The 26903-nt window shown below is 33.9% G+C and overlaps 1 protein-coding gene and 1 pseudogene across 1 annotated transcript in view; one reads left to right on the forward strand and one right to left on the reverse strand.

Annotated features, from left to right (window-relative positions):
• The window catches only part of LOC138323509 (glutamate receptor ionotropic, NMDA 2B-like), a 50968-nt gene extending 37236 nt beyond the window's left edge, over window positions 1-13732 (forward strand). The window contains exons 11-16 of the mRNA XM_069268162.1: window positions 382-602; window positions 1775-1935; window positions 5098-5279; window positions 5603-5841; window positions 7143-7306; window positions 8020-13732. Of these exons, the coding sequence (XP_069124263.1) occupies window positions 382-602; window positions 1775-1935; window positions 5098-5279; window positions 5603-5841; window positions 7143-7306; window positions 8020-8449 (1397 nt within the window). The 3' untranslated portion in view covers window positions 8450-13732. The remainder of the gene's footprint in view (window positions 1-381; window positions 603-1774; window positions 1936-5097; window positions 5280-5602; window positions 5842-7142; window positions 7307-8019) is intronic.
• A 12124-nt stretch (window positions 13733-25856) lies between these two features.
• Window positions 25857-26854, reverse strand: LOC138324377 (uncharacterized; annotated as a pseudogene).
• Between the last annotated feature and the right edge of the window lie 49 nt (window positions 26855-26903).

The following is a 26903-nucleotide window of genomic DNA, read 5'->3' on the forward strand; positions in this document are numbered from 1 at the left end:
TTGATAATTGATCGTGCAGGGTCGCAAAGATTTGTATGTAATAAACACGATATACCCTCTTTTTACGGCGGGATTGATAGTGCAGAATTATACTTATGCGTTGCCAATATAAGGAGGATAGTTGGAGTCTTACTTTAACCAATGTTTCCATTCATGGAAGGTTATAAAATTACCCGACAAAAATATAAATCATGAGAACAACCTACCATGGAACAATTTTTTAGTATCAGTCATTTAAATGCATACACTTGACAAACCCACCTGGCTGAAATCTATTATCAAAATTACGACACATTATTCTAAAACATTGCACTCTTGAAGCCTTGCACTGCAATTGTAAATTTGTTATGGATAATACCAATGCAGATTTTATCTTAACAGAGCATAGGTTCTCGCTGTTCCGGTCGTTATGGTTGATCTGGGCTATGCTGTTCGGAGCCTCAGTTTCCACTGATACACCCCGAGGAGTGTCGAGTCGATTTCTGGCCAATGTGTGGGCTTTGTTTGCTTTAGTGTTCTTAGCTAGCTACACAGCCAACTTGGCAGCTTTCATGATCACCAAAGACGAGTATTATAACCTTTCTGGGATAAAAGATATTCGTGTAAGTATCCGATTTCTTCTTAATAGTATTGCTAATCCACTCACCCCTCAAGGCGCATTTGAAGCAGTCTACTTTTAAGATTGGAATAGTCCATTATTAACCTCAAGGGGTGAATGATTTAAACAACATCATCTTTGATCAACACATAATCTTGTTTAAGTTAACATATTCCATTGGTCCCATACAAACTTTGCACCACAAAATCAAATTTACTTAATTGGATACTCAGATTACTCGACGTACTTTTACGATAGTACACATCCAATATCGAGTAAACCAAGTTTGAATATATGTCAGAAATGTTGCCTCTTTTGTTTTAATGAGAAAAGCTAAATTGATGATTAATGTCTTCCATAAAGAAGTTCAACAAAGTATGTTAAGATTACTCCTATATTTCAAGACTTACAATAATATGCAGCAAATCTATCACTTATTCAATAAAAATACCAAAATATCCAAAAAAATATTAGTTTGTTTATACTGCAAATAAAATAAAAACGAATCGTATCTTATGGTAGTTTCAATAAAACGTTTAACACCATAGACATGGGTCAAATGCGTAATTACGTAATTTTACAAAATTGCGCCGCAAAAAAATATCCTTTCTTAACTGTGTGAATCGCTTTATAGGATATATCACCCTTTCACGGCCACAGGTTGGGAATCCTGTGTATATCATTTGGCATTTGTTGTCTCATAACTCACAGATTGGAAATTGTTGGCCTGGTTTTTAAATGCTATTATCATCTCTTGGTGTGTGTGATTAAGAAATAATCTAACGAGGAAATTCGTCTACCCTCTATCTGTCTATCTGATATCACGAAAGAAACACTATAACTTCTATCAAGTGTATTTAGAATCATATCTCTACAAATTCGGTTTACGCATTTAAAATCAAAACTTCATTAAAAAAAATTCGATGTTGATTTAAAGAGGTACAATAAATATGAATAAAGATTTTTTTCATCAGGAGTTACCTCCCCTTACGTTCATAAACCCCATGTTTCATGTCTATTTTGTTTGGTCGCACCAGCAGTATCAGGAGAAGACTAAGGCTAATCCTGTTGACACTTTAATATATTTTTATTATTAAAAAATGTAAATTGAAATTGTACTCGTTGATATAGTCATGCATGTATGTATCCATTGTCATTTGTGATTTATGATTACAGCTAAAACATCCGTATTCCCATTCTCCGCCTTTTCGGTTTGCGACGGTGCCAAACGGAAGTACTGAGGAAAATTTAAGACAGAACCACAAAGAAATGTTCGCCTATATGAGGCAATTTAACCAGTCTACGGTGGATGGTGCCCTCAAGTCCCTGAAAGACGGGTGAGGGATTTGGCTTTACATTCGATAGCATATATCCGTCGTATGTTGTTAAATGGTTACTCTCATTGCATATCAATTATAAAGATATCGTGTCAGTACAATATTTACATTTTCCTTGCAGTCCCACTATGTAACATTACCAAGCGCAGTTAGCATTCATATAGTCTATGAACCACAGCCGGCATTATCATTAATATATATTTGACGTCACAATTGTCGTACAGCGTTCACGAAAATAGCTGTTCAAATGACTGTTCTATCCTTGACGATAACGAAAGATTAATTCATTATAGATGCAAAATCCTTTGGAATTTCATCATAAAATTTTAAGCAAATATAAATATAAGCATTGAACGTCTTCCAGTTGGCATTCATAGCCCATATGAATGCCAACTGGACAGAGGCAAATTCCATGAAGCTCGCTAACTGAAAGACGTCCAATGCTTAAGAGAAATACGTTCATCAAGGCGGGTTTCCCTGATTTTTTTATTTTCTTTTATAGCCTGTTATTTTTCGCGGGTCATGATTTTAGCGATTTGATCTAAAGACAAGAACTTAAAATTCCATTGGTTTAAAATATTCGCGGTCTGGCTTAAAGGGTATATAATATTCAACCATCTCTTAGTATTTTTTGCGAGTCAAATTTCCGTAATCGTAGCAAAGTCTCAAGATACTACGAAAATATCCTTCCCGCGAATCATTAAATGTAGTGTTTATTATCACGAAAAAGAAATTTAGATTTTTTTAAAACTCCTGAAATCTGTGATATTATGAGTAGATAGACAACAGGTGTTTAATTCTTATCACTAGTCTTATCAGTGTCAAGTAATAAAAAAATCTTTCATATGTGGATATTCTACCCGCGGCATTTTGTTATCAGAGTTTAGAGTTCGGGTTTTACAACATTTTGTGATCCTGAAGGTAGAACATCATTATCCTAACCTTGACGTTTTATTGCACTTTTACTACTATGATTTTCCGCCATTTTGAAAAAAAATCGGAAAAAACCACTATTGCAAGTCAATTCTCCATACATGAAAATTGTGTGATCTTTTCAACACAAATTCCGTTGCTTGTGTCTTTTAAAGTAAGTCCAGCCTAGTGTCAGAAAACAAAAATGTTAAAATTGTACCGAGAAAATATGTATTTTATTGATGCAGTTATGTCACGAGTCTGTATTGTATGGATATCTATGCAATACAGCGTCAGATGATATGAGTGCTTCGCAAGAGACCCGTCAGTATTACACCTGTAGGTATGAGAGAAAACTCCTTTTACCACCCGAAACATACAAAAATGCTCACACGCAATACATGGCATATGATGATGCCGTTCTGAAATTACCCTAGCTGTTTATAGGACGTTCTACCAATCAGCCAACCAACCCTTGATTCAGGCAAGACATCTCTCTGATCTTTCGTCCTCTTCGACTGAAAACATTTACCGGGACTCGCCATTATGTGCTATATCCAAGCGTGCTTTTCACATATTGGACCAATGACAGTGTCATGTCCAATACATTGCGGTGATAATTGATACCAATTACAGTTGACAGCGATAAGAGTGCCGAAGAGCTTCGCCGTGATGCACTCAAAGGGGCAAAGTGCAACGACCGCAATCTTGGAAGCCATTACAATTATATTTCCACTGCAACTCTTGAAAGCATATTTGAATATTTCACCTTTACGTTCGACGGTAGCAAACATGCGATCAGTAATTACGATAAATAAGTGTAATTACTCGATATTTTCGTAAAAGTCGTAGCGAAGTACAATGTACTAGCGTAATTACGATGTGGCGTAGTGATGTTTGCGTGCAAGCATTATTACAGTGAACTCCAGCGGAATCAAGGTGACGACCTTTGTAATTACTGAAATGTAGTGTTTAACCACGCATCTTTCTGTATGTAATTATTGAACCATTTATTATCATTATTTAAAGCCCGAGTAAAATGTCATTCTCTCAAGTAAATGATCTTTTTTGAAACAAAAAGAAACTTTAAACAGTAAAAGTCGTTATTGAGACTGTCATAGTTTGCGATCAGAGTTTCAACCAAATTATCTTAAAAATAATGATAATAAAAATGAGTACAATATGCTTCAAATTCTTAAAATGGCATAGTAAAAAATATAAAGTTCAAATTTAAATTTAATATCAACCTAAGATTACAACACGCAAAATGTTTGAAGACTTTAATCTTTATATTACAGTTAGATATAAACTAAATAAAAGACAATCATGGCCGAGTTTCATGAACATTCATTGGATTTAAGGAATCCCTTAACTTAAAACTCTCCATAGGAAATCATTGCAGATTTTAAGAAAGGCTCCTTAACTTAAGATTTTTCCTTAACTTTTGTAATGCTTTTCTTTGGGGAAATTAACGTTAAAGAATTCCTTAAAGTTAAGGAATGTTCATGAATCTGGCCCCATGTTACACAGGACACCTTGTTTGAACTGTATGTTACCGAAACCTGCAGTTTTGGTAAGTGAAGCCATGCTTCCAGAATAATATTTGGTTTTAATTACTATTAATTAAGAGTGAAACTTTCATACAGTTACGCCGGGATACAATGATATCCAGATTAGACGTGTACTGGTTTATCGCACTGTATCATCAAATGGTGTCCTAATCACACGTACGCGTCGTTTAGGTTCTGGACATATCTCAGACAGATATTTTCTCTAAAAGGACCTTATATTATGAAATCTGCAATCTGATGATCAGAAATATCAACTATGTATAGACAATACAGTTTTGCTCTCGGTAATAACTGAAAATTGACTTTCCCTCATTCAAATTGTTATAGTCCTTGTTTTACTGGTAGTTTCCAAGACAATTTTATTATTTTATTCCATTTAATAAGCTATATTTTACTTTTTTCCCCAAACCTTTTTTTACAGAAATACACCTTTAAATGATTACGTTCATAATTGTAGTCCTGCAAATGGAAGTTATAGTAGTTTCCGTCTTATTTTTGAGTTACTTCCCTTTTCACGTTAATTGCTCAACTGTCTTTCGAATCAATCGAACTGTTATCTCCCCTTACATGCATTTTGAGCACTCTCGGATAGCAAACGAGTTATATTTAATATATATATATAATAATTTTGTCATGCTCAGAATAAAATTTCATTTTGGTTTATGTATCTTCTTAACAGGAAAATTCATGCCTTTATCTACGACGCCACGCCTCTTGAGTACCACGTGGGTAATGATAACGAATGCGAACTGACCACTGTGGGAGACTGGTACGCGATGACCGGATATGGGGTTGGTTTCCCGCGGGGGTCTACATGGGTGGAGGAGGTGGACCAAATAATATTAAAACTTCAAAAATCAGGTAGGACCTGTGTTTATTCGTTTCATGTTGGATTTGTCAACTTAATACTTTCCTGTATAGCGGCAATTTTTAGGAATATTTCCGCAAGTCATCACTTTGGACATATTTCATAATGCAAATATCATTTAATTGTTTGTGGTAACGTGAGTAATTTATGCGCTAATCTAATATTAAGTGTTAGTTATGCCTATAGCTAATAATTACATTTCCAACTCAAAAACGTAGACAAGTTTTCTTTCTTCAATAAATAATTTTCTATAGTGTTGTTAAATTACACTAAACAATTCCTTCACACAAATGAATCTGTTCAAATATCATTCCAGGAGAAATGGAGCGCTTGCGGAAGTTTTGGTTAGCTGGCGCATGTCATCGCCGGAAGCAAAAGAGAGGTCAATCTAGCCATAACATTGGTATACTAAACTTCACCAGTGCTTTTATATTTCTGGCCGGAGGAATGCTGGTTGGCGTCATACTACTTATAGCAGAACATTTATATTTCAAATTCGGAAGGAGCTGTTTACGAAAATACGACAAAAATGGATGTTGTGCGTTAGTTAGTCTGGTAGGTTGATATCAGCTGTTTATCCCTTGTCATTAGTGTACTTCTATTTCATATTATCAATTGATAATTCTTTCTATGTTATAAGTTGGATATATCTATTGACTTCATATGTTTCTTTTATTGGAATTATTCTGAATGAGACCATTATACGATGAGCGAAATTTAAATTCGACAAATGAAATGCATCTAATTCTAGCTAGTGAACAGCCATAAATTAAACTAGCTTAAGGACTTTAATGGTACATGTATTTGTTTCAAGAAATACTTATTTTGTTCTGCCACTTAAACTTATGCAATAAGTTAACTACATATGAGTGAATAATATACACTGTAGCAGGGTAAAGTTTAGTCTAACAAATATAATTAAGGATTACAGATATTGCAGGTAGACATGTTCTCAGGGTAAATATGGATATCTGTGAAAGTGCTGCTAGATTGATCATTGAGGTATAAGGGCCTGGCAAAAACGTGTATCACAATTACAAACATTCTAAGCAAATTTCATAACAAATACTATGTCCGGCATAGTTGTATTACAAAACTGACCGGCATGTTTTTTGGCAAAATTTTCCCTGGCAAAAATGTATAACGACAACGTAAAAGTGCCTGGTACTTTAATCGACCAAAAAACTTCCTGACAAAAATGTATTGCGACAACGTAAAAGTGCGTGGCATTTTTTTCGACAAAAAACTGTCTGGCAAAAAAAGACTTACTCAATATGTTTCAAATGTGGTTTTGGTAAGAAAAAAATGGGCAGTTGAGATCGGGTACAGATATTCACACTTTGAACTCAAAGACTGTGAAAAATCAGTTTTGTATACTGCAAGGAACTTATGTCTGTATAAAAGGCCAGTGTCTGTCAATGAAACGAATCGCCGCATAAAACGTACCTCGTGGGAGCGTAATTAATTTCCCCAATCACGTTTTGTCGTTTGTTTGTTGTTTTAACAGGTAACACTATTTCTGTTAACCTAACTAACATGTCAATATTTTACAATACTGATAGAAAAAAAAATCATTGACAGTTTTGCAAGGCAATTTTTTGTCGATAAAAATGTCGGACACTTTGGCATTGTCGCGATACATTTTTGCTGGGCCTTTTTTTTTTTTTTTTTTTTTTTGCTAAAAACATGCCGGACAGTTTTGTAAACTAGTAATACCAATATGCCGAACACATTTTTTGTTATGAAATTTGCAGGGAAGTTTTGTAATTGTGATACACGTTTTTTGCCAGACCTATATTGGCAATCGTAGGTATGTGCTAAATTTTGAGATTTTTCTTTTTTTCTTTTTTTTTCAGAGTATGGGTCAATCATTAACATTTGAACAATCCGTCATAGAGGCTATAGATATGCATAAACGTCACAGGTGTAAAGATCCGCTATGTGAAACACAATTATGGAAAGTTCGTCATGAATTAGACTTATCAAAATTTACAATAGAAAAACTAAAAGATCAATTACAGTAAGTATACTCTGTTTTTGTCGCTGTACAAGCTTTCGTTATCGTACTAAGAGGTACAACTACTGGGTTGTAATTCATTGATTGATTCTATGTGCTGCTCGTAAAAAAAGTAGATTTGTCTGCACCAACACCCATTGAGTTTTCTGCGAGACATCCACAATGCTAGAACTTAATTTTGTTGATTATTAACGAAATATTCTTCATTACATATTGCACTTGGCTCGACAACATGACATACGGGTAATAGTATAGGGATACTCTTGGATATTACTTATAATATACTTGAAATTGTTTACATGATGATACATACACATGTATAATATAATAATTTTAATAATTATAAAACTATTCGACATGTTTAGTGTTCACTCTTTCTTGTGGTTGGGCATTACTGGACATACTATCGTGAGCGTTATAATTCTATAGAAAACAATAATGAACTACATATTCACTCGAAACATTCTCATTTATTTTATAATCCAAAGGCTAATTGATGTTCCAAGTGACGTTACAGTCAAAACATAGTATCATAATAAAATAAAGTCTGGTGAACAGGGAATGTTTCACCATATACTAGAAACTATTCATAAATTCATTTTATAAAATTAATAATATTATATATGATATCAAAAATCTTCAAGAATAAAAAACTATATAATTACCATGTAAACAATTAAATGTATTAAAAGAAGTACATTATTTTGCCATTGCAGGAGTTTTGGTATAAAACCTTTAGAAGGAAATATTTTCCGACATAAGAAAAAGCACGCGTTGGAACAAAATCCAAATCCAAAACCAAATGGATACCCTCGATGTAATCGATCAGAAGGTTGTGAAGAGGAGCAACAGCAACGAGTGTGTACCGAATCACAGAGCAAGGAAAGACTACTCCAGGACAGTGACTGTACTAGTACAAGTCCTTACCTGGAGGACCCGTCCTTGACCCGATGGTCTAAAAGGTCACTAAGGCGGTCGCCTAGTTACACGAACGCTATTGCAATTGAACCTCCAGAAAAGGGGGACAGTAGTGGAGTTATTCAAAGACATTTAAATAAAGTCCGATGTCACGACGGCAAATATTACGTTGGTGTAAGTAATGACAATCCCTCGGAAGGGTATGATATGACGCATTATGTGGAATAATTTGTTAGTGTTTAATTTCTTGTCCTGTGTCATGACGTCATTTGATATGGATTCGTGATCGTGTTTAATTACTTACTTCAGCTGACATTGTTTATACGTTCACCAACACCAGTTTTATTTCTGGTGTATTATTAAATACGTTTAAATGGTATTTAATGAATGAAACATTAGTGCACAGCTGACTTGAAAATGAAAAGATTTTTTTAACTTTATATTTAATACAAGATTACACAAAACAAATTCTCGTGTGATACTGTTCAATTCTTTATTAACATACAGACAATCTTCAGAATGTAAAGGTATTTTAATGTCACCACCAATTAGTTAACAATAATGCATAATTATGATACCTCTAGTATGAGAACATGTAATGATTGGTCGCCACGTTAATATATTATATACACGTAAATATACTGATAAACAGATTATTTCCGCGTGCGATGAATTTTAGCATATTTCACTAAGGATTACACATTGTGGTTATAAATCCTCACGAGCATGTTCCGAAGCAAGTATAAGTTTTTAATCCCAAAATTAAAATTCTCCGTAAAAATTATTTTTACGTGAAAATGCGCAAAATAATTCACCACAAAAATAAGTCAGTTTGCAGTATATATTTCTTGCCTGGGGAAAAAACAGGCGAAATACATTTAAATTCCTTGGAATGTGCGAAGATTAAATTGCAAAGGGCGATATACCACTTTAATTGTTTCGTTATCTGCATCATGACAGACAAATTATGACATGATTTACATTGTGTGATACTGAAATGAAATATCTTGATTTTGTATTATGGTGGGTTTTGTACATTAAATCATCCAAATCCACAAAAAAATCATTTCTAATCATTCTCAATTTATTAAACAAAAACGAACTCATGACTCATTACGCTCATAATAAATAATTGTCAATTATATGGTAACCACTACATTCAAGCCATCATGTTTTGTGTTTTTTACATGCATAACACATGCATAGCAGTTGACAGCAAATGTCGGGGTTGGTAAGATACAAAAATGTCTTTATGATCATTCGTTTTATTGTAGTTTCAAGTCCGTATTTTTCAAATTTGCAAACATATCAAAATGTGACATTTTGGTAAACATGGCGATTTTTAAGGCGTGGTAAACACAACATGGTTTGCATGAAGATATTGTATTCAGGACCATCTCAAGCAATTTGTATCTAAAGGATATTTTACTTCTTTGTCAAAATATATCTTAATACATATGTGATTTTGTTATTTCAAAATCAAAATTGAACATTTTATACACATTGGATTGGAGGATTTACACAAATTTACCAGATTCGATTTATACCTCTGAGTGCAAGTGTTTAAAAGATGATTAGGCTAACCACAGTTTCACGATAATTTACAAATTAAGATAAACAGATTTCTGGTAATACGAATTTCAGAAAATTTTATAAGCTTCTAATGAACTCCATTCGTTACCCATTTGCTAATTTTAGTGAAGATATCATCACTGATTTTGCAGCAAATGAGAAATGAAAATTTCACTTATAATGTGATTAAGCTTACCATCCTTTGAACAACTAGGACCTGATCGCCTATAAATAGGAATATATTAACATTCAGATTTCTTTTAGATTACCTCCTAAATGACGAAGGTTAGACATTAAAATGTATCTAAAATTTTATTTTAAATGTAAGTTTTTATTTTTTATTTTTAAGAGAATTTGTCTAACGTATTTGCTTGCGATAGCTATTTGAAACAGTAAATTTCGAAGCAGTATAGAAATATAATAGTGCTGAAGAGGTGTTTTAAATACTTTTGAGTATAACTATAACTTATGTGAAATATCCTTTTCATATGATATCTGAATTAAATCACTTACAACGAACACAATTAATTTACTCAGCTGATGGTGTTATTTCATTGTCATTCCCATCTCTGATTCTAACGTATGATTTTAGTATTAGGTAATATTAACTAAATCGGATATGTTTACTATGTCCGCTAAAAACTACCATTATATATTAAGTGGCACCGGACTAGCTTGATCATCATCCCAGATTACCGGGTAGCTTAATCGGTAGAGCATATGGCTATTCTACAGTGGTCTGGGGTTCGAGCCCCGGTGTGGCCACCATACTAGCTGTTCTACTCCTCGGTTGAAGAGCTGGTACCAACGGTGTCTCGATTGTCTTTGAAGACGAAGACTGAGAAAATATGGACTACTATCTGTCGACGGAACATTAAAGATGCTCCACCGCCGACTGATGTTTTTAATAATTTTAATAGTTTTTATGATAATATAAATATATGTCTAATTCACACAAATGATAATTTAAAATCGTTTATTCTGCTTTCGGTGCATGCGCAATCAGTACGACATTCCATATATATGTCATAGTGCCACGGAAGTTTTTCGGGATGCAATTAATTATTTTCAATATGTTTATCTTTAATTAAAATTAGAAGCTCAAACTTTTCAATGGTGGTAATGGTATAAAGTAAGTAACTTTTGTAACTGAAGAAAAATACTAAATCGTCTGCTCTTGTTTTTGATAGAAAAAAAATCATTTGTCAGCGGTGGAGCAACTTTAAGGATTCCGTTCATATTTTTGATCGTTTATCAGCTGTTTCAAACACACCTGTCTATAGCTATTTACGAGCAAAAACGAAGATTCATATTCCAAATTAGCCAGAAGCATTTAAGCAAGTTAATTGTTGTTTTCTACCACGAGGCTCATTTCTACTGTATTCTTATTGTCATGGATATTTCTTTTATCCAAATCATCATGTCTTTTAAATTTTCAGTGACATAAACCTCCTGATTATACTAATTGATTTTCAAGTGGCTTCGTCGTATAATTCGTAAATGTACCACAACAGTCAGGTTTTCCTTTTAATTATAAACACATGGTTCGTATCTTTTATCACAGAAGATTATAAAATGTGAAAAATGTGAAGCATGAATCCATTTATAACAAATCAATGTAAATGTATATAAGGTCAAAGGTCATGTTTGATTTTGCTCATAACCCGTGAAAATGTGAAAAGTCGAGGTCATATATGTCTAAAAAAAAAGGTGCAAGGCCAGTAGATGAGTGGTATATTTTTAATACACAAATTATGGATGAATATGATAAAACATTATGGATACGTAAGAGCGGTGTAACCAAATCGTGTGTGTGTAGGTGTATACATTTTTTTGTCAATTGTTTTCTTAATATGTAATAAACTTTGCTTTTAAGGTCTTGTTATGTTAATTTATTTTCGCTATCACCGATAGATATTCAAATCGATACATATCAAACAACCCAGTTGATTGAATTTGGTCTGTTCTTTTATGTTTATTTTACTTAGTAACGAAATGAATGCTAATAATTATCCTGACATTTATTCCTGTGAAATTTCATGAAGGGTTATCCTGTAAGAAATCATCATGACATGGTTATAACCAGTGATAGGTGACAATGTCGTCATTGTATCATTGAATTTTAAGCAAATAAATTGAACTTGCTCGTTACTAATAAGTACTCATTATAAAACTGGATCGAAAGACATCTAAACATAAATCTAGGACGTGTTTGTATAAGACCTCGGCCCGGCACCATAAATCTTTCTCAGACAGATTTTTTTACTCAAGTCTATGTTAAATCATAAACTTGAGTAAAAGATATGTCTGAGAATAGTTTTATGGTGCCGGGCCCAGGCTTTATTGCCTGACTAATTGGCAATAATATATTCATGTAAAACGTATCTGATTTAAAATACATTTGTAAACCGTCTGGCGAAGTAAACGACCGTTTGCGCATGGTAAAATGTCGATAGAGAAATTATTCTGACAAAGTGATGAAATGATTTCACTGAGTCAATTTCGTATCATTATACAATTTTTGAAGTAGAGTGAAACTAATTTATATTTTTATATGTTTGTATATTTGCCCTAGCCTCGGATTCAATTACTAGAGGGGGTTTAAAGTTATCGACACCATCATTGTCTTAGTGACGCGTTGTAATTGCCATACGTTTAATATGTTTAGGAAATCTAAAACAAAATACGATATGAATCAATAACAATTCAATTCATATTCCCTTTATTTAAGTATAAAACCACCATCTAAATGGGTTTTTTTCACATTTTTTTTACATTTGAAGTTTCATAAATACACTCTATAATTAACAGAAGGCTAATATTCAACTAAACTCGCAAATATTTGTGTTTTACGGCCCATCGACAACAAAGAGGCCATTTAGGGCCAAACTACAAGTCATGCAGCAGTTTCAAGAACAGAAAAAAGGATAAGACATAGGCAAGTAAGAACTTAAAAACACAGATTTTAAATTTGGTTTTTATAAAAGGATTGTATGGGATAAAATGATTTTGGCTAAACACACGAGAAAACTCATACATGTTGTAACAATAAAATGTGAAGTTGATACGATACTAAGGTGGGAATACGTTCATATTTTGTTTAAAAAATGCCGATTTTTCTTGAGATAATTGAAAATATGATTATGTCTCACAACATGGAGCAAGCAAATGCTGATTATCACCTCCATGCTACGCCTCTTTGAGACCATGGCAACCTTGTGTTCCTCCATTATGTTTCCATGGTTACCGCTATTGAAACATGTAAAGTGTCAATTTCTAGGCATTTATATAATACAACCATTTTTTAAGTTTGAACACAAAGCCAGTGAGTTATTGGCTAATTCACCAAACCTTCGTAAAGCAACTGCATGGTATTTCAACTTAAATGACACTTTACAATATGAAGAAACGATTGTATTCACAAATCGTATACATTGTTTTTTTCAATCCTTTTACAAGCATTAAACATACTAAAAGAACTTCATGAAATATCGACTAAAATAAAATCGGCTCTGTTAGTTTCTAGCCTTTTTCAACTAATAGAATTAACAAATTTTAATCTTTCAGTATTTTGCTTAATTGCATAATAGAATTATTAAAACGGTTACATATTTAAATTAATTGAAATAATAATGTATTATTGGTTTGAATGGATTACTCATCCTTTTGTGAATACTGTGTATGTCAGTTTGGAATATTTGTTTCACAATTAGTGTTTGTATATATGTATCATTTATAAACAAACTCCACCAATCACGACAGTACTCGCTTGTCAATTTTCTAATGCCAAATGTGATTGTCTTGATTTCAACATGTTTGTTGTTGAAATGTACGATTTAACATACCATATAGATATGGATATATATGAATATATATTAATCACATTGCATATCACAGAAATGGATGCCGTTTTATTAAAATTCTGATTTTACATGTAAACCGTTGTTTTTGTTGTTTATTTTACCATTCTTTCACCCGACTGTATGTTGTTCTATCTTCTTCATGTTTTAACCGGGACCTAACATAATATAGATACACTGTACTATTTTAGGGAGGCTGAAGTTGGTTCCGAGTTAAGAAAAACGGAACTCGGAACCAGTTTCGAGTTCCCTTTAAGGATTTTTTTATAAGATTAAAATAAAATCAGCCAAGTGTTTTGAACAGATGACAAATGTTGCCTGTTGTCTTTTTAATGGGTTACTAGTGATATATCCACTTGTCAAACTGTGTGAGTTTTGGAAATAGCGATCGCCAAATCGAGATATCATAAATGAGGTTAAATACTACTGATACATTGTATATAAGATTACTTTTGTATGTTACACCACGGACAAGTAGTAATAGTTGTGTATTAAAAACAAGAGTAGACGAATTAGTATTTTTTCCAGTAATAATAGTTACTTTCTTTACACCATTACCAATAATTGAAATAAAAAAGTTTGAGCTTCTTATTTTACTAAAAAATAAAGGTATAAAAACATGCTTAAGACAAATGTTCATACAACATAGGTTTTGAAAAATCAACACTGTACATACAGGTTTAAAGGCGCTGAAACGTCTCGGGCAAGGACAAATAAAAACAAAAAATTCGATTTTTGATGTCCTATATTTCCGCCTTTTTGTGTGACCTTGAAATTAGGCATTTTATGTGTCTGAGAGCATGCTCTTTAATATCCATATAATTTTTTTTCCCATAAATTGCGGTAAAATTTACGTTAAAAAAATGAACGAAATGCCATATTCGGAGGGCTATATTTTCGCCACTTTCAAATTCATTACTTTGAAATTACAAGCCTGTACAGACAATATGCCAAAGTCTACATTTGTTACCTCAGAAATGCTTCGCACTTCGTGCCCTTCGGGCATGAAGGGCTGCGCCCTTATAATCATAATTTTCTTCCTTCTTTCGTTCGTTCTTTCTTTCATGTAGTTCGTTCGCTGTTCATTCGCTAATTCGTTCGTTCGTCGTTTCTTTCTTTCGTGCGTGCGTGCGTTTGTTTGATCAATCGTTCCTTTGATCGTTCGTTCGCTTACTCAATCGAATTGAACAAAGGGAAACGTATTAAAACGATCATTTGTTCATTGATCTATCACTAAAATCATTACCTGGGTGGAAATCCCGTGTTTTGATCGCGATCAAATTTACTATTATTTCCTTTTCTCTTTTTGTTTATAATATAAAATATTTCAACATTCTCAGAAGATAAATATACATCTAAGATAACTATTTCCGGTAGATCGTTCACTAATTTTACGGACAGTAGTGGGCCCAGCACGGATCCTTGAGGGATTCCTGATGATACGTCTTTCAAATCGGAATGTAATAGATGTAGTGCAGTTGAACAATGGAAATGCATTATGACACCACAGTCAGAAAATTATGGAGAATTGGATATAAGCTGTTTAATAAAAATGAAAATGAACACATGAATAAGCATCGTTCGTTTCGCCCAGTAGATAAAATCTTTACGTGTATTTGAAATGCTTAATGATTAATTGTTGCATATTTTTTATAGAGTGTAGTATTTTTTTCCGACTTTCCCCATTATATAATTTGATATGACGAAGCCATGTATAACAGCTACCAAACACTAGGGTTACAAACTTACATGTATATACATGTAATTGTTTTCTATGGTGGTAATTATGTATCGGCTCTTGCTGTGTTAATTTGACTGCGCGAAATGATAATACTGTCTCATAGTTTTCCTGTTTTTATCTTTGATTCAAATTTTTAACCAGGTTGTTATTACCAAACCGTATACTAATGAATACCAAACCGGAATTTTGTGCGTACCAAACACGTACACTATAGTCATAACATTCTCACTAAACATCATCGATTATGTCACAAAGGATGTATTTACGATAAATCTGAAGAGGTAGATCGTTTTTGTTTTATCCTAATTCTTCATTCAACATCTTATCTTAATGAAATGCGTCCGATATCTTAAGATATTTTCATGTTTTCACTCATTTTTCTCATTTTTGTACGGAAATACATTCCAGGTTAGATGTTTGAATACAAAAAAGGAGATCTTATTCTCATTTTCACATACAATTGTGGGACATATTAAAATTTTACGCTTTCACTGTTCTAATTTTTGGTACGTTTAGATAAACGAATGAAGTAATATCGAATTTTTGAAGCGATTTAGCACGTATCCCTCTCATTTTTTTGGGTACGATTTTTCCGGAAGTAGATACCAAACAACCGGAGCCGGATCCCGTTACCATACAGTGAACTATGCTACCTTCTATAACAAGATATCTTGCTTCGGCGATCGCTATTTCAGGAATACATACAGTGCAATTCGACCACTGTGAATCCATGCGACGTGCAAGGAGTTTTAGAGGGGAAAAGGTTAGTCAATTAGCGTATATGTATAATACAACGTGTTTCAGTAGTAAATACTAAGTATACGTTTATATGGTTATGGCAAGTATATAACGGTGGCCTAGATTTTGTTATCCTTGAAAAGACCATATCCACAGTAAGCGAACTCCACTGTATGAATACCGGATGTTGCGACCGCCGAAGCGAGAGATTTGTTTTGAAAACATATGTGATCATGGTCAAGTTTTCGATACTTTCACACGATTACGAAGGTTGTCGCAAAATATATAATATAGATATACAATATCCTTTGATACTAATTTGTACTTCTTCGAAAATGACACCTATAATTACCTGAAATAGATCGAATCGGTGCCAGAAGTACTCTCTGTGGCCGATAGTCTCGCAAATTGTTTGAATAAATAATTCGTAGATCATCATTAACTTACAGTTTTCTAATTTTTCCTCCATTTGATTATCCTTTAATTCAAAGTACTTCTCATAGAAAGCATTCGAATTTTAGAAAACAAATTAAACATCGATTATAAACAGCACCCTTGGACACGGTACTGTATGGCTTGTAGAGAGAAGACTGTATGTTGATAGTGATTTTGGTTTTATATGACTCTATGGATTGTTGGATTCATAATTTTGTCTGTTAGTGAATTAAGAACCTTTTTCACACAGATGGATAACTTGGATAATGGAGTTATTGTCCAGAGAGTTGTGAAGATTTTGATGACATCATTAACCACTGTATACAAGAGTACTGTTCTTAAAATTGCATTTGTAAAAATTACATCTTTAGGAAGAGCAGTGAAAACACAAGAATTTTCAAATAATTCCAAAAGAAAATAAGCCTTCAGGGAAAGCATAAAGTCTCGTATGATGAAAACTGTGGTGTTCATGTACACATACTTGGTTCGGCATCCCTCAAAACCCCAATATACTAATGCAATTTTCGCTGAAAACAGACAGTATCTAAATGTTGACCAATCAGAAGCCAGAGAACTTGAAAAAGAAATCCCCAGCAAAATGATCTACATTGACTTGGTTATTTGATATCATTAGAAGTAGAGTAGTGGATAAAGCGATTTACCTGTGATCCTAAAATCGGGTGCTCGATGCGCGCAAGGAGATTATTTTTATATTTTTTCCCCCTATTCTTATCAATGTGTTTCAATTAAAATGAAAACTGAAAACGTTAATTTAGATGTACCTTCTTTATTATTACGGTATATTATTGTAACTAAATAGTATCAGTTTTTATGAAAGATTCAACATCAAAGTACATGTACACATTGACTATGTTTCTTCTCCCAAAACGCCATGAAAGCTTTCTTCTGATCGGTCGTAATTTTCGAAGAGACTTTCTTTGGGAAAACGACGCAGATCGTATCAAGTAACCCACGGGTTTAGACATTAGAAAGAAGAAAGCTAGTTAGGAATTAGTAAAAAGAAAATATCCTTAATTTCGTCGCTCGCCTTTTACGATTATGCAATAGGGGCAGCAAGGGCAATTCTAACACCCTACATGCATGGCCAGGCTTATTACTTAAGGACCGACGATGCATAATAACTGTCGACTTTTATCTTCAGTTATTATTAATATGTTTATTCCCAAAAAGACATTATTTTATGAATTTGTATACAATATAACTCTAAAATTTGATCCTATGATAATATTGGATTATAAGTAACCAGATTCTACCGACGGTTCCATTTTACAATAATACTGATGCCCATGGTAATATTGGAAATAACATATTGTCTTATTTAATGTACCCTTTTAAATTAGTATCTCGTGTAAGTCATTTTAGGCTGGGGCCTTTAATTTATTCTTTATGTACAGATGTGATTTAATGTAGCATTTTGTTTTAAATGTGTGACTTTATAAATAAAATATATCGTACTTACTATTACCTCCACCCCGGCATTGCAATTCATCCACAGTACTAAGCTATTAACATGTACAAGTACAAGTAGAAACTTCGAATTACATACAAACTAGAATTGAAATGATGAAATTATGGCTAAATAATTCAATTTTGCTTGTTACGAGCATTTTCATTGGCTTAAATATTTACTTTATCAGCCCATAAAGGAAAAAATGGCGTCGCCGTTTATAACGTTGCTTCTGATTGGCTGAGATGACGGCGTAATGATTTCATAGACAAAAGAGTCCCAAAATGAATTTTGAATATTGAAGAGATTATCTTTAGTAAATTGAATTATAAGGATTAATTTGAATATATTTTTTTATGTTATGGAGATATAACACAAAAATCTGAGTGTACTCTCATCATAAACCGCTTCGCGGTTTATTTAGAGTACACTCAGATTTTTGTGTTATATCTCCATAACATAAAAAATATATTCAAGTTAATCCTTATATACACATTATGTAGTACCTTGAGACATATCTTATATCAATGATTATCAATAACGTCGTAAAGACTCTAGATATGTTCCCGTGTATACGTTTGCTGTTATTTTGTATTCGTTATACGTGTGACTAAGATTTAATATGAAGTTGAATTTAAATTGCATATTGTCATTAATCAAATGTGTCTTAATATCATATACTAAACACTGGAATATGTATCTAATACGATGAAAAGTTCGAAGAGACACATTCAGCAAATCGCCAGGAATCGACAGTAAAATCACTACGAACCATACAGTCAATGCCGTCATGACCAGCTACAAGCCATACAGTAGCCACCGAAATAAAAGACATGATTGTGGACATTCTAAATAATATTTCTTTCATATACATTGTTAGGTTGTCTCTCCATACATAATTTGTTCATCATATATTATGAAGCATCGAATAATTCGTCCAATTTGTTATTAGAATTGCAGAAATTAGACCGGATCGAATGCTGGTGTTGTTAATTTATGGTTGATTATGAACGATTATGAAGTGGTTATCAATATATATATAATTATACCGATTGCAAAAGTTGAATAAATAATCGCTGAATCTATTTTGATATATAACACGATAAATGAAGTCCCTTAAGGAACACATTCTTTGCATTATGTGAAGTCATTTTTGTTTATCTCATAAGTGATATCCTTTCCATGTTAAGGGAATAAACCCTCATTTCCATTATGTTATCGACATACATGTAGTTAGTGGAACGAAACTTGTCTTAAGTATATTCATTTCATCTTAAGGCGAAAAATAATTTGGACAAAAAGAATTTCACTTAAGGAAAAATAATTACATGAAGGGGAAATATGATTAAATGTTAAAACAGCTTTCCATAGTGGAGTTCGCCTACAGCGATATCATTTATTTAGAGCCTTTCCCAAATATTCACGGCTAATGTACATGAAAGGTTTTGCTATATTTATCTCATGGTTGACTGACTTCCAACTGCTCCACCCAGATATATATATATGACACCTACTCTGCTGTAATATTTAAAGGGACATCGAAACATGGTTGACGGTAAACAAGCGTGTGGTTTTAGTTGTGTTCTATGTGTGATCATAGTATGTGTTGTGATAAACACATATAAAATAAATATATTCGATCTGCAGTATATAAACCCAGTGGATGGAGGATGCACTATTGGAACGTCACGTATGAAGACAGTGACGTCACATGGATATTACTTCAATTTTGAGCGGCTTTGTCAGGAGTTTAAAACGGTATCTTGTCCTGTCAGAAACAGAACAATGATGCCCTCTATGCAAAAACAGAAAACAGGACTTTTAAGTTTTCCTGCATCTGGAAACTCGTGGATAAGAAACCTTATAGAACAACTTTCAGGTAATTTACAAAATGAATATTGATGTATGATTTCCTATTTTCATGTTTCTTTTTTTCTCTCTTTAAAACATAAATTGATGTCTCCAAACGAAGTGGGGCATAATAATTTGCTCCGTTTTTTATTAGTAGTAGTACAAGCCTGCCGTTCATTAGTGTTTTTATGATATTTCCTCATCTCTCAGAATGTTGGGTACTAGGTATCTGTGCCATTACAGACACGTTTTATTATTCATAAAGTGTTCACGGAATGGTTCGGTATATAAGGCTTAATAAATGCGTCATTGAATAAAAACTTAGAATGGAGGAAGTTTGAGTTCCATAGCGATTATGTTATTAGAGACAATGCTACTTTTCTCTAAAACACACCTGAAGCCCCAGGTGAATTCCACGAACGCCATCTCTGATCAGTTTAAGGGAAGGTGTTTATGTAAGGAACTCTTTGTTTAATGGAAGTCATTCTGATTATACATGGTCAATTTTGAATCCAAGCCTTATATGGAGATGATTACTGCGAGATAACGTGTAAAACAAATTAACGTCACGAAGACGCTTGAAATCGCATGTCTTCTGTTCACCTAATCAACGACGGGTTCTTAAAAACCAACATATAGCGCTGGACGGTAAGCGAAAAGGTGTAAACGGAAAGCTCCGTCCTTTATTTGAAAAAAAAAATATTGATAAATAGACTAATTTGGCAAAACTATTACTAAATAGCTCTAGATAAATTTTGAAGCGTCGCTTAAAAAAAACAAAGATGGCATCGAAAAAAGAAACAAGTGCGCATCTTTTTCGGGCGGTTAATATTTTGCACTGTCAAAAATACACTACCACCCGTTGCTAGGGGGTTGCTACGAACGTGTCTATTGTTTCCTATTGTTCTAATGTTACCTGCCGTGTGATAGTGTAAAATACCAATTATCTCTCGACCAATCAGAATGCAGGATTCTCACTTGAGGTATAATAAATAAATATATACAACTACATGCGGTTGAAATGACTGTGCGGTATGTTGAGTACAATTAGAATGGTTTCCCTTATTGGATTCCATGACAATCAGTTGCTTTATATTTTATTTAATTTATTTATTTATCTATTTATTTATTTATGTATTGATTTTTTATTGATTGATTAATATATTTTTATTTAGTATTTTTCTGGATTTTTTGTCACTTTTCATTGGTCAAAAACACGCCACGTGATCACCGATAGAAAACTACATTGCACGTTTTTTCCGGAAGTAGTTTTGGAAAGAAAATATTGCACGGTTATTAGATTAGGTTATCGTCTACGTTACTTATGTTATTTATTTATTTATTTATTCATTTATTTACTTATTCATTTGTTTACTCATTTATTTATTTTCATATATTGATTTTTATTTATTTATTTATTTATCTATTTTTGATTGATTGATTTATTGTATTTTCCATAGGATTCTACACCTGTGACTGGTATACACGAGATCTATTGCTTGGTGGGAAAATCGAAGTTCCTTGCATTGATACAAAAAGTTTGGTATACAAATCTCACGGATGGAACAAAGCAGAATTAAACTACTTTAACAAGACAGTAATTTTGATACGGGATCCAAGATATGTTATTAAGTCATTTTTTAATTTCAAATTTGGAGAATTTCCAAACGGGACGCGAGGGAAAAGTATGACTGCTAAACATCATTCATATGTGAATGCTTCTGAGTTCTATTCAAGTAGTAAGTATCACATTTAATATAATCAGCTTCATAAATGTATATCTACATATATACCTGCGTGTATCAAAAGAGGTTTCAATTCCTGTCCGTTAATGAATACATAATCACAATGTTTGGAAAATTTATGTCTGAACAGAATGAGTTTTGCTTAAAGAGAGTTTCGTCAACAAATATTTAACCTTTATTCAGCCATCTTGCGCCGGTATTAGCCGGTGATTAAAATCCGGCTGATCCGGCGTACGCCGGTCGCACAGCCGGCGCACTTTTTCTTTGAATCGAGTGACTTAGCCGCCTCGCCGGGTCGCTGGCGGGCGCCCGCTCTTAACGGATCGAGCAGGGGTAATAATATACATAATGTAGCTGCCACGTACTCCTACAGGGAGGTCGGTAGGAAGGGTAACCGCTGCCCCATTGTATTCCGTATTTGTATATTACAGAGTTATCTGTCCTTGCGGGTAGGTATTAATTGTGAAGTCATGTGTTTGCGAGCATAACGTCATTTTTTTGAGAAAACGGCGTGAATTGCGCTCACAAAATAATGACGTAGCAATCGATACCTACCCACAGGGGAGCTAACTCTGTAATATGCAAAGACGGAATTGATCGTGAAAGGCAACTTAATCTGGATTCGTTATCTTGTCTTCCTTACTTTTTCCTTCTTCATCACGTCACTCTTGGCAGCGCCTTACTTGTAACCTTGAGTTTAAAGCTCGTAACTTGAAAGACGGCTTCGGGATATTTCCCCTGGCCAATGCACACCATCATCGTCTATAAAAGTCGTAGTTTTTGTCATACTCGGACCAAAGAGAGTGGGGCAGCTGGTTTGCACGTTGTCAATATAATGTGACCAGATGAGGTGCGTTGTTCGATGTATATGGATGCATGCTTTAAATAGTGAAACTGTATTCTAGAAAGGGCAAGAGTTCTAATATCACAAGAGGACAGCGCTAACCATACCGACATCACACACTGCACACAAGGAAGACCGCCCTTAAATGACCTTATATGGTAATATGACGTTAAGGTATAAGGCCTAACCAACCAAATGACAGGAAGCCATACTGGATTTTACATGATAAAAGTTTACTACAGCTAATCAACTGATCTACTCTCACTGATCTAAGATAGCGGACAGTCATCACTCATAGATATTGGCAGATTATATTGATACCGTTATTTTACGGATAGTATTGGACGGTTCCCTGTGTAGCCTTGTTGTTTAAATTCCATATCGGGGTTACTAAAACAACAAAATGTCTTGATTGGCTGTTAGCTGTCATCTAAATTACTTGGTTTGTACGAAGAATGGAGGGAGAGAGTAGATAAGTTGTTTAATGGTAGGTGCAAAGATTCCTCCTTAAACCGCACAAATGTATATGAATGTTTTGAAAGTTTATCGCAATCACGAAGAACTGTTGGGATTTTTTTTATAATTACAATGTTTTTGTATGTTTCAGAATGGAAAGTGCATGTAAAAAAATCGCTTTCAGTGTGGGAAAGAGACAATATATTTTGGATGAAGAAGTTCAAAGACAATGGTTTGTTTGTTCTTTACGAAGATTTTAAAGAAAATGTTGCGTCAGAACTATTGCGACTTGCTCGATTTATTGGAATAGAATTTAACCGAAAGGATTTTTGGTGTACCTTGGTAAACCAAGACGGCGCCGACCATCGTATTCCTCGGAACGAAACGGAAACTTCTGTGTCAAAAATTTTTACAGTAAAACAAAATCAGTTGGTTATCAAAGCTATTTGTGCGGTTTCTAACTATGCCCAAGATTTGGGTATCAAATTGGATATTTCTCGTTATCTCGATGAATTAGTGGACAAGCCGGAGCTAGCGTGCCTTTCAAGTCAATCGATTCATTAAATCAGGATATTACGAAGTATACGTACTTGCGCGGAAGGTGTGTTCTTAAGTTTGTTAGAAATAAATGGTGATTAATTTATTTTAATATAGAACTACTCTAGGATTCCATTTTGACATCAATGCGATTTGACGACATTCCAGACTAAAATGAGACCTAATTCCCTAAATAAGAAACCAGAGTTGTAAGTTGACTTAAAACATAGTGGTGATGTCATGTTTTGTTGTTGCCGTACTTTCACTCCCGGATTATCGGATCATTACCTGTAACTGTCCTATATGTTACCATTTACTGTCTTATATGTGTAACGTTTCCTCCACCCGGTATAATAATCGTGTCCGAGTTTTGGGTAAGGACCGTTAACATAAAGTAAAGTTTCGTTCATAGCCTAGCACTGTGACCAAAAGAAAACCAGAGACAGAAAATACAGTTTACAATTTATTATAAAAACAACATTAACGGAATTCACAATCCTTATTGGTTCCAGTTCACAGTCCATATGGATCCAGAGGTAGAGAATGCTATGCTATGTACAATATTGTATATATTCACCCATATTTGGGTACGGAACTTTTATCAATATTTGATTGAAAAACTTTGTACGTTATTTGATAAAATAATTCAAATATGGAAATGTACCCAGAACTAATTATTGGGTATTACTTTTACAAATTTACATTTATCAAGAAATCTCTAGTATTTCCTGCTTGTATCGTTTTACCAGACATTGGGTACACACAATGTCAAAATGTCCCGGTAAAATATTAATAAAGTAGCTTACGATCCATTTTTGGGTAAAGTACCCTGTCTTTGGTAAAACTATACATTTAGAAAAAATGTACCCAAAAAATGTCCATGTTTGGACCGGGGTCAACCCTAGTTTCGGAGGCTGGAGGTAAGCAGACGATGACAATAAATGAGCGGCGAACTCGCCTTTTATACCACTTGGGAGTAGTTGCACGCAACATTTCCTACCAATTTCTCAAATCCTAATTTGCGATTGGTCCGTATCCGTTACCGTGTCTGCACATTGCAATACACTTCCCTCCTCCGACGCTAAAGAGTTCCAAAGCATCAGCGTTGGGCGGCAAGGCCTTTTCAGAAGCTAAACTGGCCGTTTATTGACGTAATACGACTTTATTCATTTAATTTATATGAAGTTTCAAGACTCCGGTAACTATTAAAAACGTTAATATTCTCGGTTAACCATTTTTACATGTCATTACAGAATCCCGAGTCATTTTATGCCTGTGTAAACCAGACGTGAGACTCATCAATATGGCGATCATCTTCATCATGGAAATCACCTATTCATTTCCTATTTGCTAATCGTATGATTATGTTGTAAATTCGGGCATCCAAGATTCGTAACATATGTGACTCTTATATAATAAATCAATCAATCAATAATATTTTATTTAAAGACCCATTACCTTTCCGGAGCAAAATATAAAGGTTTCTTAAAAAAACATTAATAACATCAGAAAATGCATACCGATGACCTAAAATAAGGTTACGACACCAAACATATGCAAGATTTCCTGCGTAATATATGAAAACAGCGGCGAGTCGATTCGCTGTTTTGCCGTCTGGCGCAGTGATAATCAATTCAACCTACGCGCGGTATTTAGGACGACGGCGGGAAACATAATACGACCCGCGTTATGAAAATAAACATTTTATTTATTTTAATCAAATCATTCAGAAGGTGATGATAAATGTAGTATTAACGGTAAGTTAATAATTTTTAGGACTCTACAAAATTATCGATCTTGTTTTACATTCCCATTTTAAAAATTAAAAGCCGTTTCGGAAAGGTAGTGGGCCTTTGAAGTGTCACAGCACCACGACAAAAGTATTCGCGATTTTTTAAAATGACGGCTCGGCCACTGTGCGCTTCGTGCGATTAAAGGGTATATAACTCGTCCATAAATGTATATTTTTGGCTATTTTTTTTATATGACGTCGCAGATGACGTAACTGACGTCATTTGTCAAAGTCAGGCGTCTGTTTGCTAAAATACCAACGTAAACAAAACCACGAAAAGATGGGGAGGAAATAAAACGATCAAGCATATAATATACAAATGCATAATAAAACTAATATCAACATCCAGCCTTATACGACTTACGAGACACTATTAAGTATAAAACTGATTCTATCAAAAATAAAAATATTTGCAAATTATCACAATAAAAATTACATCAAAATAATATTTGGAGCACTATAAAAATATTGGTAATATTACGGGCCCTACATAAATTTAAGATATGAGATTACATTTAAAATTATAAACTTACTAAAAATTATTTCATAAAATACAAATGCATTACGTAGTATTAAGACAATATCAGTAAAATTAGCTAATAAGCAATTTTCGTCTGCGTAACATTAAACACTGTCTTGGCTAATATATACTGAATATCAGGATTTTCCATTAATAAATTAAATTTGGCATCATTATCACAGTTTTTAAAATTATCACAGTTACTAATAGGAAGTAACAGATTCATTCGCAAGTCACTATATGTTGGACAGACACAAAGAAAATGTAATTCATTAATAATTTCATTACAACAAAAAGGATATAATCTTTCATTTAGAGGAATCGGAGGCCTGATATATCGACCAGTCTCTATCTTTAGAGGCGCACTTCCAAATCGCAGTTTGGTTAGAGCACTACGGTAAGCTCCAGGCATATATGTTTTCAAATAATGTTCTGTTCTTAAATCCTTCTTAAACTTTCTATATGTTCTTAACTTGTTCCCTTTAGGATTCCTACGATCGTTCCACAATTGCCACAAACTATTCACTTTCGTTTTTCTGCCAAATTTTGGAGTTGATGTCATTCATGACATGTTGGGTGGGCTTATACCCGGATTCCAAAATCAAACGAATACCATACTGATCACCCAGTCTCAGTGCTCTCGTGTCTCATGAATTTCGTCTACGCTTTGATCAGATATGGATCTTGGGAAGTAGTCTCCCATCGTCTACGGAATTGACACGACAGTATAAACGAAATACCTCCAGACGTTGTTTGCTAAGGGTAGATAACCATCCCATGTCACCAATGACGCCGACACATCAGATGTTCAGATGTATGTTTTGTAGCACCCATGAAAACTCTCATCGCTCAGTTTTGTACTCTATTCATTTCTTTGTGGTGGGGTTAGCCCCAAATGGCTGAACAATATAGGAGAAGGCTTTCATATAAGTTTGTAAATAATGAGTAGGACATTCCGCCAGCACTATAAAATTTTGAAATGAGAAGACCGAGAGCTCGACTAGCTGATTTGGACAGTTCTTGCACTGCCAAATCCATTTCAGCATATTCATCAAACCCCAATCCTAAATACTTATAACGGCCCGTGCGTTCGATAGATTGCCCATTACATACGAATGCATGT

The sequence above is a fragment of the Argopecten irradians genome, chromosome 5, assembly GCF_041381155.1.
Source record: "Argopecten irradians isolate NY chromosome 5, Ai_NY, whole genome shotgun sequence".
NCBI lineage: Eukaryota > Metazoa > Mollusca > Bivalvia > Pectinida > Pectinidae > Argopecten > Argopecten irradians.